General features: G+C 47.6%; 1 protein-coding gene across 14 annotated transcripts in view; it reads right to left on the bottom strand.

Moving 5' to 3' along the window:
• The window catches only part of RALGPS1 (Ral GEF with PH domain and SH3 binding motif 1), a 255,617-nt gene that overhangs the window by 135,858 nt on the left and 102,537 nt on the right, over nucleotides 1-17,222 (bottom strand). For all 14 annotated transcript variants that reach the window (XM_034664532.1, XM_034664533.1, XM_011221139.3 and 11 more), the window contains one exon: nucleotides 14,709-14,835. In XM_034664532.1, coding sequence (XP_034520423.1) covers nucleotides 14,709-14,835 — 127 coding nt within the window. The remainder of the gene's footprint in view (nucleotides 1-14,708; nucleotides 14,836-17,222) is intronic.

Here is a 17,222-nt window from a genome sequence, read left to right as displayed (position 1 = left end):
GGATCCAAAACCCAAAGCAAATAGTTCTGGAAAGCCATGATGGACAATGTGGAGCAACCCTTTTTCTAAACTAGTTGGGACCCAAACAAAAGCAGGTCATGATACCAGCTGTTTCTCCCAACCCCCACCCCAAAACCCAAAGATGAGTTAAACCACACCCCAGCCATATGGAAGGAGAGGAAGGAATAAACCCATTAGACATGTGGAACTAGCTCTCATTGGTGTAAAATGGGGGTTTGACCAACAACATCGAAGAAGAGAATAGTGGTGGGCATGGGGGCTCCAGTGCAGCATGCCTTAGTGCCTGCTGTGTGGCTCCAGCAAACACAGCCAGCTGGCACCCTGAGATCTGCCCAACTCACACCAACAGCCCTCCCTTCTCTCCCATTCCAGCCAGTGGCCTTTTAAGGCCTGCAGTCATAGGAGCCCTACTGTCACTAGGGTCTCCATGGTGAATGCAACCACAGACCACATGGAAGTCGGTGAAACCCAGACTTTCTCCTACCCCAGGCAAGCCCCCACAATCCAGTCTGGGCCAATACCTTGGACGCAGGGGACCACTGAAATGCTGGGCTTATGTGGGGAACATGGGAGGAAGACAGCGATGTTCTCCAAGCAAGTGACACTGAGCAGGACCCCCTTCCCAAAATCTTGCCAATTTGAGCAGGACTGAAAGAGAAACCTCTGAACTACTGATAACAACAGTCATGGAAGTCTAGGATGCTTGTAATCTACAGATGCTTTTTGGGAACTCCAGGGGTCTTCCCTAATCTCCCGAGACCACTTCATCTGTTATATGAAGGCTTGTAAAGACTCTGGCTTACAGTAAAACAAAAGCAGACAACTGGAATAAACAAAAAGGGGACATCTTAAGTGTAGCAAAATGTTAAAAAAGGCATTCCTTCTGCCTTGGTTTTATCTGAGACACCAAAGACTAAGGGCAAAATAAAAGCTGCTAAGTGTCCCACATTCTAGAGCAAGGCAAGACTGTCCCATATATATATATATAGCCCCAAACGGATTCTACGTTAACTAACTGCCCATCCACAGCCTGTGTAAGAAGTGCAGAAAAAATACCCTGGGGTGGGGGAATGAGTGGTCCTTATGAAATGCTTCCCAGCTACCACCACCGCATGGAGGGTGGGTACTTCCCCTCATCCTAAATCAAGGGAGAGGAACTTCAAGGGACTGTTCCGAAGGCGTGGCAAGGGCTAGCAAAAGCACTATTACCAGACTCACGCCTCAGGTTTCCAGGCCCGTGGCAGAGAAATGAGAGCACACTGGAGGAAGGTCTCCATGGTCAATGCACCGACAGAACACAAGGAAGTCAGAGAAACCCAGATTTTCTTCTACCCCAGCCAAGCCCCCACATTCCAGTTTGGGCCAATGCCCTGGTTGCTGGGGGCCACTGACTCCCCAAAATCTTGCCAATTTGAGCAGAAGTGAAAGAGAAACCTTTGAAGTACTGAAGACACAGAAGGCACTCGTTGGAGGGACACAGGGGAGGCAAGGATATGGTCTCCTAGGAAGCGGAGGGCAGCCTAGAGGGTGGGGTGGAGGGCAGTGCAGGGGGCCCGGGAGCCAAGGAAGGAGCCATAAGTGGGGGGGTGGAGGTGCAGGATCACCCCATCACGGCAGCTGAGACCGAGGTGCCCAGAGGGGAAGTGTCCGGCAGCCGCCGCCACAGAGCACAGGTGCTTGATCATCTGGCGTACCCGCAGGGCACAAGCTCTGCATTACGACGACATCGGCCACGTAAGAGGGGCCTTGACCTCCCTTTTCCCTCTTCCCTGGTCCAACCTCGGTGGGCAAGCGGGAGGCAGAGGGGCTGCGGGGTCCAGTGACAGCTGACTGTGGGCCCTCCCCCGCCCCAGGTCTCTGAGTCTGGTCGGGCTTTACAAGTGCAGACGTCCGATTACTACTCTGGACTGTCTGCGGTGACACAGCTTTTTCATGCCTAACAGCAGAAAGATGAAGGGGCTTGCTAAGTTTTCAGCATCGACTGGGAAAAGCTAGTCCACAGGGCAGGCTGGAAAGGACGCTGGGGAAAAAATTAAGTCGGTTTTTTCTTACACCTGACTGAGTCCAGCTCATTTAATAAGCTGGTTACATAAGGACACGAGGTATCTCCCAGAGTCCATGAGCAGGGACACAGCTGGGCCTCACGAGGGCCAGGAACCAGAAACTGCCTGGAAAGCCTTCAAGAGGCAAGGCAGCAGCTTTCCCAGCTTCTCCCCCTTCTTTTCCTTTTCCCTTGCTTGCAGGTCTCTTTGTTTCTCATTGTGCATCCATCTGCTTTTCCTAGCATGGAATTCCTGAGCTCACATGTCCTCCTGGTCTCAGTGCCAGCAAAGACTTACAAGCACCCTCCCTTCCAGTGCTCACTCCGGACCAGAGGCTCCGACTAGCCTGCTCCAACTGGCCTACTCGGGCTGGGTGTCCACCGCAATCCTATCAACTGTGGCTGGAATGAACACTGCTGCTGGAGTTCAGTGCTGTGGGGGCAGTTGGGGGTGGTTCCCAGGTTCCCAGAGAAGGAGGGGTCTCAGCCTGGATCTATACCCAAGAAGGTGTCTACACTGTACTTTAGCTGCTGTTCATTCCCCTCCTCTCCAGAGACTGCATTTTGGTGGCTAGATGGACTCTGTCCCACTACCCATTAGATGGTGTCTATTCCTCAGCACCTCCCCCTGCCCACTCCTGCTCTACCCTACAAAGCACACCTAACCCTTCTAGGCCCTGCTGGGTCACTCAACATGACACCTAGCTAGGCACAGATGGGCTCTTCCTGCCCTTCCTGGATTCACTGAGTTTCTCAATAGTCTCTGTGGATACAGGAGGCAACAAGGTCCCCATTGCTGGAGTCTTCCTGGCAGTATTTTGCTCTGGATTACACTCACGCCATCTACCATCTATGGGGTGTTGTCTGTGTGCCAGGCACCATGTATGTCTCTTTAAATCTCGTTAACAGACCTATGAGGTGGGTCTTCTAATTATACTCCCTTTGACATAACAGAAATCAAGGCTCAGAGATGTAAGTGACTTGCCAGAGAACACAGCCTCAGCCACTCAGGATTTGCACTCCTGCTTCTGCAGCATTAGATCACTGTCCGCAAGGACAGAATGAAACAACCAAGGCCCCTCTCTTACCCTGTGATCACCCCCCCTACACATCTGAGAAGCGTGGTGGCCTCCTGCCGACAGCTGCAGTTATGTGAGCTAGCCCGCCAGCCCGTGTGCACAGCAGTTGCTGGACGGACAGTAGGTCCCCAGATGTCAGGAAAGCCAGTCCACGGCTATTTACCAGGGCTTTGCCTGGGCCAAAGGCTGGGACCTGCCCATCTGGCTTCCACTTGTCCTCCAACCAACTGACTCAACCCCATCCTTTGGCAGTTCCAGTGTCACCTTGTGCACCAGTTCTACCTGGTCCAAGCCCTGGGCCACATCATCTGATAGCTGGGTCCCTGTCTGCCATCTCCATGCCGTCAGGCCTGGGGCTTCCTTACCTAGTCTCTCTCAGATCCAGAGGCAAGCCTGACCCAGCCCTAATCTGGGATTCTGCCACTTGTGGACACAATGCCTTGGTACCAACCATCACATTCAAGTATTCCTGTCTCTGCTGACATGGGGCAGCCTGGGGCAGCTCTGCCCACACATGGGAACCCAGACACAGATAATCCCTCTCCTCTGTGCAGCCTTGCCGAAGCACTCCCACGTGTGGCCGTCCCAGATGGGTGGGCCATCTGGCCATCCCATCCCCTGCTCGCCACTGGTCATGATAAATCTGGCTCTATGGGCTGGTCAAGGGGTGCTCCCTGTCACCCGATTGAGCATGTGAACCCTCCCGAAGCTGAGGGATATCTCCCTGGGTGGACAGGCCACATTTGCCCTGACCCTTAGGGGGCTGGCAGTGGTCCAGAGCCTGGAAGGGTAATGTAGCAGCATGGAATTAGAATTCCCTTCTGGAGCCATGTGATGACCGAGGCCAACACCCTCATCATCTCAAAGAGGGAAAAGAATAAGAAGCAGCACGAAGCCTCCTTGGAGCCCGGAACGCTGACCAAGCCCCAGGCAAGTGTGTGGGCACGGACTTCTGTCAGCCTCCTCTCCAGGGGGACCCAACAGCCAGGCAGCCCTTCTTCATTGCTCAGGGCAGCGCAAGGCCGGGCTGGGGACACAGGAGAGAGATTGAGGACAGATGCAGAGGCGGGAGCAGAGGGTGGCTGAACAGTTGGGTGGGAGGCCTGAAGGCCTGGCTGCCTGACCCTGGGCGCAGGAGAGCTCAGGGAGCACGTGTCTGAAGTAGAAAAGCAGCTTCTCTGCCAAGAGCACAAAGGATGGAGGGCATCTTAAAACAAGATGCCATCTTTCACCTGACATTTTCTCATAAATAAAAAGAGGTCAGTAGGACCTGGTGCTGCTGGGAGCGGGGCTGACAGGCATGCTCACACTGCCAGCCAAGTGTAACTGCCACCTTTCTGAGGGTGTTCCCACAGGCGCTACCGGAGAGAAGTCACAGACAGGCCATCCAGCAACTCCTCTCCCCGCACTCAGTGTTCTGGAAACACTCTGCAGGTAAGCAGAGACACCCCGGTGAAGATGTTCTCCACTACACTTTCCCTCAGAGGGAGAGCGCGGAAGCCACCCTCCTGCCCATCAGTTGGCACCCGGCTGGAGGAACCGGCACGCACCCAGGCCCAACTCAGCGAACCACCCAGGTGCCTGCCACGGGCGCCACGGAACCACCGGACAGAAGGAAGAAGTTCTCTATGTGCTGCCTCCGAACAACATCTGTGACTCTCTACACGGAACAAAATGTAAGGTGCAAAGCAAAATGAATAAAATGTCCCCATTTTGGTTAAAAAGCACAGTATTATTTGCTTCTTCCCCTCCCCCCCCCACACACATGCACATACATTAGTGTATGGGGATTAAAATGTCTGGAAGGATACACACCAACTGTTAATTGTGGTTGCTTCTGGGGAGTAGGCAAGGAAGAAGGGGATTTTCGCTTCTTACTTCACAGACTTCTTTTTAGTGTGAGTTTTACAACTAACAATGTGTTACTTTTATCATCTAAAAAGTTTCGAAGGGAATGAGTGGGCACTGAAGGTCCCTTCCCAGTCCAGCTTTCTGGGTGGCCACATAGAATGGACATCTTCCAGTTTCCTGAGCAGCCATTCCTGGACCTCTGAAGGTCTGCACACATTACCCTCTAAAGCCCAACATACACTTGAGTAGGGAACTACAGCCTTTCTGAAGGTAGCCTTCTAGGCCCTTCTCAGGCACCCTTCTTCTTAGAGAACTGCAAGAATTCATTACCTCTCAAAAATGGCAACCACCCCCTCTTGTCCTACAGGATTTGCTCCCCTCAAAATTAGCTTCTGAGACAGACCTAGCACTTCCTGCTGCCCTAAAAATCGATCTCACTGTCTTTTGTGTGCTCAGTTTTACAGCTGAGGTAACAAAGCAATAAATGTGGGGTAGTGATCAAGGTTGTGATATGCGTTAGTTCTCCATTGCCACGTGACAGATTACCCCCAAACTCAGTAGCTTACGTATGTATTACTTTGTAGGTTATCTGGGTCAGGAACTTAGCTGGATGCCTCTGGCTCAAGGAGTCTCAAGTGACGCAGTCAAGCCATGGGCTGAGGCTGTGGTCTCATCTGAAGGCTCCACTGAGGTGGACTCTGTTTCTACACTCACTCACTCACATGGTGGCTGGCAGGCCTCAATCCCTTGGTGGAGCGGGGGGAGGTTTGCTGACAAACACAAGGCTGCTGGATTCCTCCAGAATCCAAGAGAAAGGAAGAGATCCAATAGACAGAGAGAGAGCAAGCGCCTCACACTGAAGGCAAAGTCTTTAAATAATCTGACCTCAGAATAGATGTCCCATTATTTCTGTCATATTCTATTTGTTAGGAACAAGTCAGTATGTTCTGCCCATGCTCAAAGGGAAGGGATTATAAAAGGACAGGAATACTGGGGGTCAGGGAACACTGGGGCATCTTACAAGCTATCAACCACTCAAAATCTTTCAGATTCTTGGTGTCAATTGTCTTAACTCTCCCTTCACACCAGCAAGGAGACACACAGGTCACCAGGCTAGTCCTGAGGATGGAGAAACTCATTAGCCCCTCCTCCACCCCCAACCTTTGTCCTGCTTGGGGCTTACTGACTGTAGCCACCCATCTCAAGCCTCCACTCCACACAGGAGGGTCTCCAGAGACATTCTTTCTCAGTCCAGTCTGGGTTTCCCCAGAGGGTGAAGGCTTTTTACAGGGAACTGCAGCATATTCTGAAGTTTCTGGTTGGGCACTGGGTCAGACTGGGTTGGGCACTGGTCTTACCACTAGGAAGTGGTGCTGCAAAGTGTTGAGACCTTTAACATGAGTCCTGTTTGGCTTTTGCAGCTGTGAAATAAGTTAAAAATAGTGTCTCCCTCAGAGGAAGAAGCATCGGGAGGATACATGAGATAACTCATGAAGTACGCAGTGCAGTGCCGGTCACGTGGGAGAGAATAACCAAGAGTTGTCATTATCACTATTGTGAGCTTCTGATTAGAAATCCGGAGACGAAAGGTCAAAGCAAAGCAGTCATCCTGATGAGTACACAGATTCCTGCTATGAAAACACACTTTCTCTTGCACAAAGTGGGCTATGCTCTTACCTCCTTTTGGGGATCAGACACAACTTCTTGATGCAGAGAAATGCAGACTGCAAGTCCTCCCTGTGCCCCAGAAGGGACAAAGGTGACAAGGTGCTCAGCTCTGGGCAACAGAGCAAACGTCTCCCCAACATGCTTTCCTCCTGCACTGTTTCTCTCCATGGAGACAGGGGCACTAGACAGAGGATGCATGAGTTAAGGCTGGGTGGAGCCCCAGCCAGAACATGAGACATTGAGTTGCACTTGGTATCCGCCTGGCATATGACACTGGCTAAGTCATAGGTCAAGTTGTGGATTTTCTCATTCACAAAATGGGGGTTTTAAATAACATCCACTAGCTTTTTGTAAAAATGGAACATGACTGTGAAGTCCAGGGAAATGTGAATTTTAAGGTAATAAATCTTCAGACTGCAAAAGTAAAGGCAAAATTCTCTTCTGGAAGGGAGAGGTTTAAGACAATATGCAGCTGTCCACACTGCAAAATAATGGAAAAGATATCGTTGATCTGGGATGGTAGCTGTCTGTGATTCTTCTGTTGACTAGGAAGCATGTCTGAGATGGGCCCGAGGGCAGCTTTTCCCTGCCTGCTGGGCCTCAGAAAGGATGGATGCCTCAGAGGAAGGGGAAACTTGATCAAAGGCTCTCCTGGGCTAGGAAAGGGAGGGCCACAGGTCGGCCCTTGAAGCATGTGGCCATCAGGTGAAGAGAAAGGGCATGGCCCCAGAGCTCCAGGAGCAGGCATTCGAGAATGCAAGCTTAAGCTTTTCTTTGTGGCACTGACATCCCCAGATCCATCCTAAACTGTGCTTCCCGAGGGAAGGAAGGAGGAGCCTGGCTCCACATAGGTCCAGCTGCAAGGACTGGGTAGGAAAGGCAGAGATGCTGGAGGGAGGGATCAGCGGTTTGGAGCCAGGCAGCCAGCTGAGGCACCATGCAACCACCAGGATGGATCCGTGGAACAAGTGAGTATTCCTTGGGGATCCTTAGAAATACGTGGGGTGGAGAACTGAAAACAAAGAAGTCTGGATTTCCTGCATGTAGAATGGAAAATTTTCAGTTGGGCATTAAAGGAGAGGATTACCCTTAATGCTGGTAAACCTGGGGAACAGCTGGATAACAATGTGGTCACCCCAAACTGGGAGCCAGTGGACTTGGTCCTGGAGTGGTGGTGGCCACTCCGATCCATGTTCTGGGAAGCAGAAGTGTTGCTGGCATTAGCCAGCCCAATCCGGCCTGCCTTCTGTGGGTAGATGGAGAGAGCACTGTGCTTGCCCTCTCAATCCGCTGTAAGGAGGCCACAGCTCAAATGCACATGTTGACTCTCAAAGTCAAAGCACAGGGACATGCCATTTGTCTCCATCAGGTGTAAGGGACATGCTCACTGACAACTGTTTAATGTCTTTCCAAGGCTCTGGTCTGAAATGAACTGTTTCTGGGGGCGCCTGGGTGGCTCAGTTGGTCAAGAATCTGGCTCTTGATTTTGGCTCAGGTCACAATCTCAGGGTCCTGGGATCAAGCGCCATGTCAGGCTCTGTGCTCAGCCCTCTGCCTCTCCTCCCTCTCCTTGCACATGCGCATACTCTTGCTCTCTCTCAAAAATAAAAATAAAAAAATAAAGGACCACATTTAAAAGGCTTTCTTTCCCTCCCCCCTCTAGCCATTTCTGAACTACAGTGATGCATCATGGGCTTCTGCACGGTCCCCTACCTGGGTCTTCCCTCCTCCAGCCTGCCTTCCTCCAAGCTACTCACAGGCTGCAGGCAAGGAGGTGTGTGTTAAACGCAAGTCCAATCTGGCCACGCCCTTGCTTCAAGTCCTCCATGGCTCCCCACTGCTCTTAGGGGGAACTGGGGCCTAAACTTCCCACTCACAATGTCTGGGCCCAGGCGAGCTCACCCCTCCCTTTCACTCCAGCTGCTTCTCACAATACCCTCCCCCTCGTTCTCTACTCTCCAGCCAGTTTTTCCAACAAACATGTTTTTTCCCCACTTCGGGGCTCTTGCACAAGCTGTTGTCTTTGTCTGGCATGCTCACCTCCCACCTCTTCACCCGGCTTATTCACCCTTCAGGGCTTTGCTCCAGGAAACCCTCCCTAGTCCCCCAGACCAGGTCGGGGCCCCTTTATCTGTTCCTTTGCCTTTCCCTTCATAATGCTCAGCTTACTTTTAGTTTCTTGTTCACTGCTAGCGATCAGATCTGGGCTGTGAGCTCCACCAGAGGAGAAAGGGTGTCTGTCTCACCCATCACCTAACAAGAGTGCCCACCCATCATTCGATGGCAGGCTCGAGAACACACCATCTTGCAGAAGGCTGGCACATGCTGCCCTTAGGCTCAGAGTGCGAGCCCCTCATTCACCTTGCTGTTCCGGGGGCTTTGGGGCATCAGTGTAAACACTTCTTTCTGAAAGTCCTTTTAGGTCTATTTGTTCTGTACTCAGAAACAACTTGCCTTTATTTTAAACCTCAGAGTCCATAGTTGAAAGTAAAGGCTTACTTTACCTATGGCAGGGTTTGCTTGTCTGAAGGAATGTCTTAGGTTCTAGAAATTTCCTTCATATATCGAAAGTCTGGGTAAATTTACCGAGTATATCTAAATGTTTTCTTACGATTCAGAACTGTCAGAATACCTAATTTTTGTTCCTTGAGAGATCATGATTTTCCACACTGCCTATGGTTACTTTTAGAATCAGCTCTAAACCTTTTAAAATCCATTACATTCTTAATTTTATGTAGCTATTTCCTGGAGGGAATTATAGGTGAAAACCAAACACCCTCTAAGCCAATAAAGCTGTTTAGAAATAAATGGTGGAGCCATTCTTCACAGCTCTTGCCTGCTTTTATTATCACTGCAATCTGAATTGGGTATGAACAAGGAGTTACCATCAGATCAATTTAAGCTGCAAATAATTGACCTATTTCCCACCGCTATTTTTACGCTTTGAAGTAACTGGGAAGAAACTTTTTCAGACGGTCTTATTTTTAAAATGTAGTAAGTTTTTCCCTCAGTGTTTTTTAAATTACATTTCACGAGAAACAGTGCGCCAAAGTACGGCCAACTGGCCCTAAAATTTGCATGCAAAGGAGCTGGAAGACACACACACGTGGTTATTAACACCAGCTAGTGCTACGTGAGGGCACCTTTACAGGGAGTGAGGGACACCAAGTGAACAGTCCTGAACAGTCCCAGGAAACCAGTTAGCATAGAACCTTCCACAGTCATTTAAGAGAATCGTTACAAAAATAAACCCCATTCTTGCCATTAGAGGCAAGTATCTGCTGGAAGCGTCCAAGGTCTCTCGCAACAGAGGCAACAAAGCAGCAGGAAATATCAGGAACTGACCTGAAGTCCCTCCCGGAGAATAATTCCCTCTCCCTGAGGGAAAAACCTACAGTGAGGATTTTGCCAAGGGAAAAAGAAATGGTTTCAGACATTTTTTCCTATATTGTACTTTCCAGGAATTATGTAACTATTCCCCCTTCAATAAACAAATCCAGCCCTGGGACAGGTTGGGTTTCCAGGAGGAAGCAGTACTGAAACCACAACCTGGATGTGGGCAGAGTCTGTCCACAGTGATCAGATGGGCAGGTAGGGCCCCAACTGCCCTCAGGACGATGGGCCCACTAAGCTTCAGAATGGGATCTTGCTGCCTTCTTTTTAGTGAAACTGAGGCATCCCCCATGGTAAACCCTCACACACAGTCCTGAGAACAGAAAGCACGTTGGTGTCATCGCCTGTTCTCTCCCTCTTGCTGGTGTGTGTCAGGAGTCGTTCTGCATGGGCGTGAGAAATGCAGCCCAGCTGGCTGAGGGGGGAAGGAAATCACCGTCAGCCTGGAAACATGGAGCAGGACAGCCAAGCCGGGGCTCTCAGAGGTAGAAGCAGGAGCGCCGAGCCACACCGAGGCCTACGTAGAGCCTCTCCACTACCTAATTCCAGGAAGAGGCAGCTGAGATGAGGCCGTCAAGGACAAGGAGGGCCACGGCTCCAGAAATTCAGGGCTGGAACAGGCTACGTGTCCAACACAAGGGCAGACCTGTCCAGGGGCCTGACAAGAGCCGTCAGGTGACACATGAGGGGCCTGTGGCCAGTGGCCTGAGGAAGTGACTCAGGAACTTGGTCTGATTACAAGGGACAGGGCTCAGAAAGGGGAGACGGTATTGGTCCACTTTGCCCTCAGAAGCCCCAGAACACAGAATGTCGCAAGAAAGAGTCAAGACAATTCATCCCACTTCATATAGTGTCTGATGGAGGTCACCCACAAGTCATAAATGGCAGAGGACACACAGCTGGCAACTGCAAGGGAGGAACAGGAAAATAATGACCTGGACAGTGGAGGTGGGGCAGCAGGAGAGGGCAGTGTCAACAGCTTAGGGCTTATGGCCAGACCATGTGGGCCAAGTCCTGGCTCTGCCATTCTCTAGTTACGTGACCCTAGGCAACCTCTTGGTGCCTGCTGGCTTATTCACTGGGTCATTGTGAGTATTCATTGAGATGATGCCTAGCAGGGTGCCAGGCACAGAGAAAGCAGACAATAAACAGAAGTTCTCATGATCATTCTTAGGAACAGAGAAGAGGCCATCCTTAACCATCCGGGAGGGCCTCTGCTAGTTGACCCATTGGACCTGCACTAAGCAACCCTCACCCTCGTACTATCTCATTTCATCCCTCAGTTGATTAGTCTTAGGCAAAGTGGGAATGGGTCTGTGAGCTGTGCGTACCAACAGGCCCTCCCTCTGTAGATCTGAGGTAGTGATTTGCATGTCAAGTGGAAAGATACTGTAGTAAACCATAAGAGAAGAACAAGGAAAGAAGAAAAAGGCATAAACAAGAAAGCACAGAATGATGTTTGGTTCAATAATATGGCATACGACTGAACGAATGTGAAAGAGTACTCCCCTCCTAAAAGGCAAGGACTCTCATATTGGGTCCAACTCAGTGCAGTTTTCACACTTAAAGCAATCTGAAATATTCAAGCCTAAAATATAGGCAAAGGTTTAGAAAATAAACGCAAATGAGAAATAAAACAGATTTCACAGAATTAATATCAGACAAAGAAGTAAACGCAATTAAACAGAATCAAGATCATTTTGTATGGGACACTTCACCATAAAATTTCAATTGTTATAAACTTCTATATACTAAATAATGTAAGGCAGAAGCTATCAGAAATGCAAGGGGAGTCCAACATGTATTTCTGTCCTAGATAGACTAAGTTGTCACAAATTAATCATTTAAATACTCCAATGCAATTTTAAGAGTAATTTGAGAAATTTCACTTTCTTGTCCAGCACCCATGAAACATTTACAAACAATGACTTTATATTAAACCACAAGACAAATGTCAAACGTCTTTTAAAACCTAGAAAGTATAATATGCCACATATCCTAAGCCCATGTAAAAAAATTAGAGAGAAGACTACATTTTTAAAAACCAAAGCTGTTCATAGCAGTGTGATGCATGATAGCCAAAAAGTGAAACAATTCAAATGTCCATCAAATAAATAAATAAAATGTGGTGTTTCCACACAATGGAACATTATCTGACAATGCAAAGGAATGAAGCAGCGATTATGTTCCAACGTGGATGAATCTTGGACACATGATGCTAAAGGCGAAAAAGCCAGTCGTAAAAGACCACATACTGTGCAATTAAATTTCTATGAAATGTCCAGAATAAGCAAATCTACGGAGACAGAAAGTAGACTGGCGATTGCCAAGGGCTGGGGGTGAGGGCGGAAGAGAGCTGGCCAGAAAGAAAAGGGAGTGACCGCTAACGGGTGCAGGGTTTGTCTTTGGGATGATGAAAATGTTGCAAAATTGTGTCGATGGCTACACAACTGTGAATAGACTGAAAAAACCACTGAACTGGACACTCGAAATGGATGGGACATAAACTCTATCTCTATAAAGCCATTTGAAAACAAGAAGAATATTCAAGCCCTTAAAAATTAAAAAACCATAACCTTATTACATGGATAAAAGAAAAACTGAAACTATAATCACAGAACACTTAAAGAATATCACTGAGAACACTGTATCACAAAACATGTAGCAGCAATCAGAGTAAAAAGGAACACCCTTAACTGTTTTCCAAATTAAAGTGGAGAGAGTAATATTTATGCAAATGAGCCAATAATACAACCAAAGTAGTTAACAGAAATAACAAAACAATGTAAGGAAAACACGAGAAATGAACTATAAAAGATAAAAGCAGAAATTCCATATTTCATCAAATATAGGACATCATTCTGAAACACACAGTTATCTTATGTATAACTAAGAAAAACCACTGCCAATTAAACAACATCACAATGCTTTGTTTGCCATCAATTGAAAGATGCATCCCAACTTCAGAGGTGCTAAAATGTGGAGACAAAAAGTACATCTTAGGATGACAGAACATAGTAAACGAGAAAGCAGAAGGCCAACACAACTGATAAATAACAAAATCTAATTCTCTGGGAAGACCAACAGACATACCTCTGACAAAGCAAATGAAAAGAAAGAGAAAACAAAAATGCAAACTATCAGGAATGCAAAGCAAATACAAGGTGCATACATAGGAGGCTAAAATGTATAGGAGAACATTACATAAACCACGGTCACAGAAAACTAAATGAGGAAAAGAACTCTATGCAAATAATTTCGAAAACTTGGGTCAAGTGGACAATTTTCTACGAAAATTATATTTCCCAAATTGACTTTAAAAGAATTTGAAAGCAGCGGCGCCTGGGTGACTCAGTTAAGCATCCGACTCTTGATTTTGGCTCAGGTCATGATCTCAGGGTTGTGGGATCTCTGGGCATGGAACCTCTCCCTCTGCCCTTCCCCCTATATTCATGCTCTCTCTCCCCCAAAAAAAAAAAAAAAAAAAAAAAGGAATTAGAAAACAATGTTCATGGAAGACATTTCAAGTTGTCAAAAATGTACCTCCAAGAAATTAACACTACATCTCTGAAAATATTAGGGAGCCACTTCTATAAAACCTTAATTTTCCTATTATTAGTACTACTTCTAGGTCATAAAAAGACAATTTTTTTGGTAAAATTAGCATAACCATGAAACCCAAACTACAAGAAGTATTTTTCACCTATCAAGTTGGCAAAGAAAAAAAAAAAAAAGGAGAGAGAGCAAGGAAAAGAAAAAAACCACACAGACGAAAATACAGAGTGTTTGTTTACATGGAAAAACAGATCATTTTATGCCCTTGCAATGAAAATATAAGTTCCTACAGCCTCTATGGAGAGCTTTTTGAAAACATACATAAAAAGGCAAAATTCTGCACATGCTTTGACCCAATAATCACACTTCTAAGAATTTATTGTAAGGAAATAATCAAAACCATATGCAAGAAGTTTTTGCAATCAGGATGCTCACTGCAATATTTTAACAACAAAAATGTTGAATCATCCTAAATGTCAATGTTAACAAATTCAAGTTTGGCAAATCCATGCAATGGGGTTGAGATGTAGTATAGACACATAGGTAATAACATTAAATGTTCACTATAAATATGGATTTTTATATGCACTCAAACAAATGAAAGGATAGGATGCAAAACACTGATTATATCTATGTGGGGTGACAAATGATATTAATTTTCTTCTCCTAATCCTTTACAATGACCATGTATTACTTTCTAATCAGAAAAATCAAGAATCATTATAATTTTGCTGGTACAAATCTTATAAAATAGATTAATAATGCCCAGAACAGAGGAGTTTTGGCCTGAGTTCCCCTCGTTCAAGAGGTTGTGGATGAACCAGTAAGTCTTGTGACCCCTCTGGGCCGTAGGCTGGGGAGACTTGTGATTCACAGGTTACTTACATGAGAAGTACAATATCCCTTGTTTCAAGGCCCTCAGTGAGGTTCCCATCCTTGGGAAGTATCGAAGGCCTGTTCCAATCCGAGGAGATAACCAATTACCTCTTTATCCATGGCCCATGCTGCTTCTGGAAATTTCTCAACTAGAAGCTGTAAAAACATCTTACTTGGCACTGAGCAGGTTTCTTAATAAATAATAAGCCAATTCAGACTCCTACCTAGATAGGGAATACTGGGGACCATCTTCAGACTTCGGATATATTCCCGGGTCCGCTTGTAATTATCTTCTTTAGACATCAGGTAGTCCAATTTCTCAAAGGTGGTCTTGTCTTTTCGATTCAAAAGCTGAAGTGAGAAGAAAATACAGAGTATGAGAGACAAGAGAAATAAACCAGAAGAAACTGGGGGGCAGGGGAAGGCTAACTGTGCACAAAGAGGAAAATGTCCTAAATGACATGTCTGCAGTGTACCAAGTCCTGGGCACAACTGAAGATTTTAAGAGGCTGTTGCCTGTAGAGATGAAAGTTTCATGGCCTCGATTTTGTCATTTTTCACAGAATCTCACACTTGGAAGATGTCCTCCAAAGCTGTGTAGTCCACAATTCTCAATGATGCCACAACACCCTCACAGTACCTGCCTCCAAGGGCGCACAGGCCCTGCAAAGGCAAGGGGCTCACAGAGGGAAGCCCATTCCAGGAGAAAGGTCCCCCAGAGTCTCTACAGAGCTACATCAGGTCTCTCCCTGGGTCCACAGCTTCTTGCTCCTTCCTCACCATCTTCCCCACTGCTGAAGGCCCCAGGAAATTTGACACGGTCCACTCATGTGTGTTGAGCCCACAGCCAGGCCGCCTCTCCAATCTAGGCTATCCCAGATTCCCTGCAGTTTATAGCTGTGTTGTATTTATACTGGGAACAGTATTTTAATCCAAAGAAACCGAGCTTCTTTGCCATACGCAGCCATCTACGGGGTGGCTTAGTTAAGCAAAGACAGCCTGAGCAGGTACCCACAGCCACAGTATATAAAGATCCTTTATGACTGAGATCTCCAGTATGGAAATCTTGGTCACCAGGGAAGGGACAGTCATTGTACATAAGGTGCCTTCTTAGAAGGAAGGAATGGAAATCTGAACTTCTGGTTTTCCAGACTTGATGCTAAGGACTCGTGTTGTGGTTGTCAAGACCCAGTGCCAGGAAACGGCAATAAGGCTCCTTCAATAAAACGGCTTTGAGGAAAGGAGTCTAGGCGGGGAGACCTGGCTTCTTAAGAGGATTTGGGGGAGGGTCACTCGGAGAGGGCTGGCTTTGACCCAGCATGTGGCTGGTGTTGGGAGCTTCCTCAATTTCAGCTTCCAGAACCCAGTGCCTCCAGGATTTGAGATCAATGGCTGAGCCCAGCAGGATCTATGGGGTATCACTAGTCAAGCTTGGTTTTGCGGCCCTGATGGTCAATACAAGGATGTGGGCCTATAGCCCTGCCACATCCATCAGCCAGTGTTCAACTGCCCCATCATGAAGCATGGAGAAGTGGGACAGTCACTGTCCAGCACCGGGGGAAGCAGGCCTTTTATACTCAAGAAACCCCTTTGGTTTAGTGCAAATACAGTGCAGTTCCTAGGATCTGGGTCTGCAAATCCCAGACTCAGGCCACGTCTAGTGCACCAGAGAGCCCAAACTGTTCGGGGCAGACCCTGCCCACTTCCTTGATCCTCGGCCTCCAGAGTCACAGAGGATGCAGCCGTACGAAGGCCCAGCTAAGCAGTGACAGCTTAAGGACTTCAGGGAAGGAGGCAAAAGAATTAGCTGAAAAAAAAGATCCCAGTGCTGAAGAAGTTAGAGAATAAACAGCAAACTTTTTCCCCCCACTGAGAAATTCAGGACATATGAAAGCAGAGATGCTACACAGATGCTAGGGACGTGGCTGCTTAACTGGCTTGCGACTCTGAAGCTGCTACTCACTATCACGTGAACAAGTAAATGCACAGGAAATAACACGACCTCCCGTTCGCTTTTTGTCCACCATAATGTACACCTCATCTGATCTTTACAAAGCCCAGCGACACAGACGAAGCCAGAACCAGCAGGTTCAACATCACAGAGATCAAGTGACCGGCCTGAGAATCCTTGAGGAACGCCACTCAATAGAGGAGAGGGACGTATATTATAGCAACGAGGTAAGTAAATAGAGACCAAGAATCCAGACAAATAAGAAATAAATTATGGTCAAGGAAGGCATCAAGGAAAGCTCTACAGAGAGAGGAGCATTTGAAATGAACATTTAAGGATGAGAAATTCACTATAGAACAACATACACCCAGATCAGAACCAGATATTCTAGCTGTGAACTGCCCCACTGTAGAGCTGAGCACACTCCTCACTCTGTTGGCCAGGACATCATTTCTCTACTAAATGCAACCTAGAATCCCACTGAATTCTTTGGCAATCACCCATGTTCATGCAGCAGTCAAACAAATCTCTGTTATCCTTGCACACTGCAGCCGAGCCATGCTGCCATCCAATGCTCCCACCACTGGTTCTCTGGACCCAGCAGGGGATTGCCCATGTCCCCCCGTCCCGGTCCAGCCTACCTGCCTAACCTGTCAAGTGCCTCTATGCATGGTACCGCAGAGGTGATCGGCCTGTCGTCTGTGTCTTGGATATGGACAGATGGCTATAATCAGGCTAATATGAAGTTAGAGGCCTGGGGGATGTTCCTGAAAATCACCCTGTACAT

The sequence above is a fragment of the Ailuropoda melanoleuca genome, chromosome 7 (assembly GCF_002007445.2).
Source record: "Ailuropoda melanoleuca isolate Jingjing chromosome 7, ASM200744v2, whole genome shotgun sequence".
NCBI lineage: Eukaryota > Metazoa > Chordata > Mammalia > Carnivora > Ursidae > Ailuropoda > Ailuropoda melanoleuca.
Note: the sequence above shows the minus strand (reverse complement) of the source record. Positions and strands in the feature narration are given on the sequence as shown.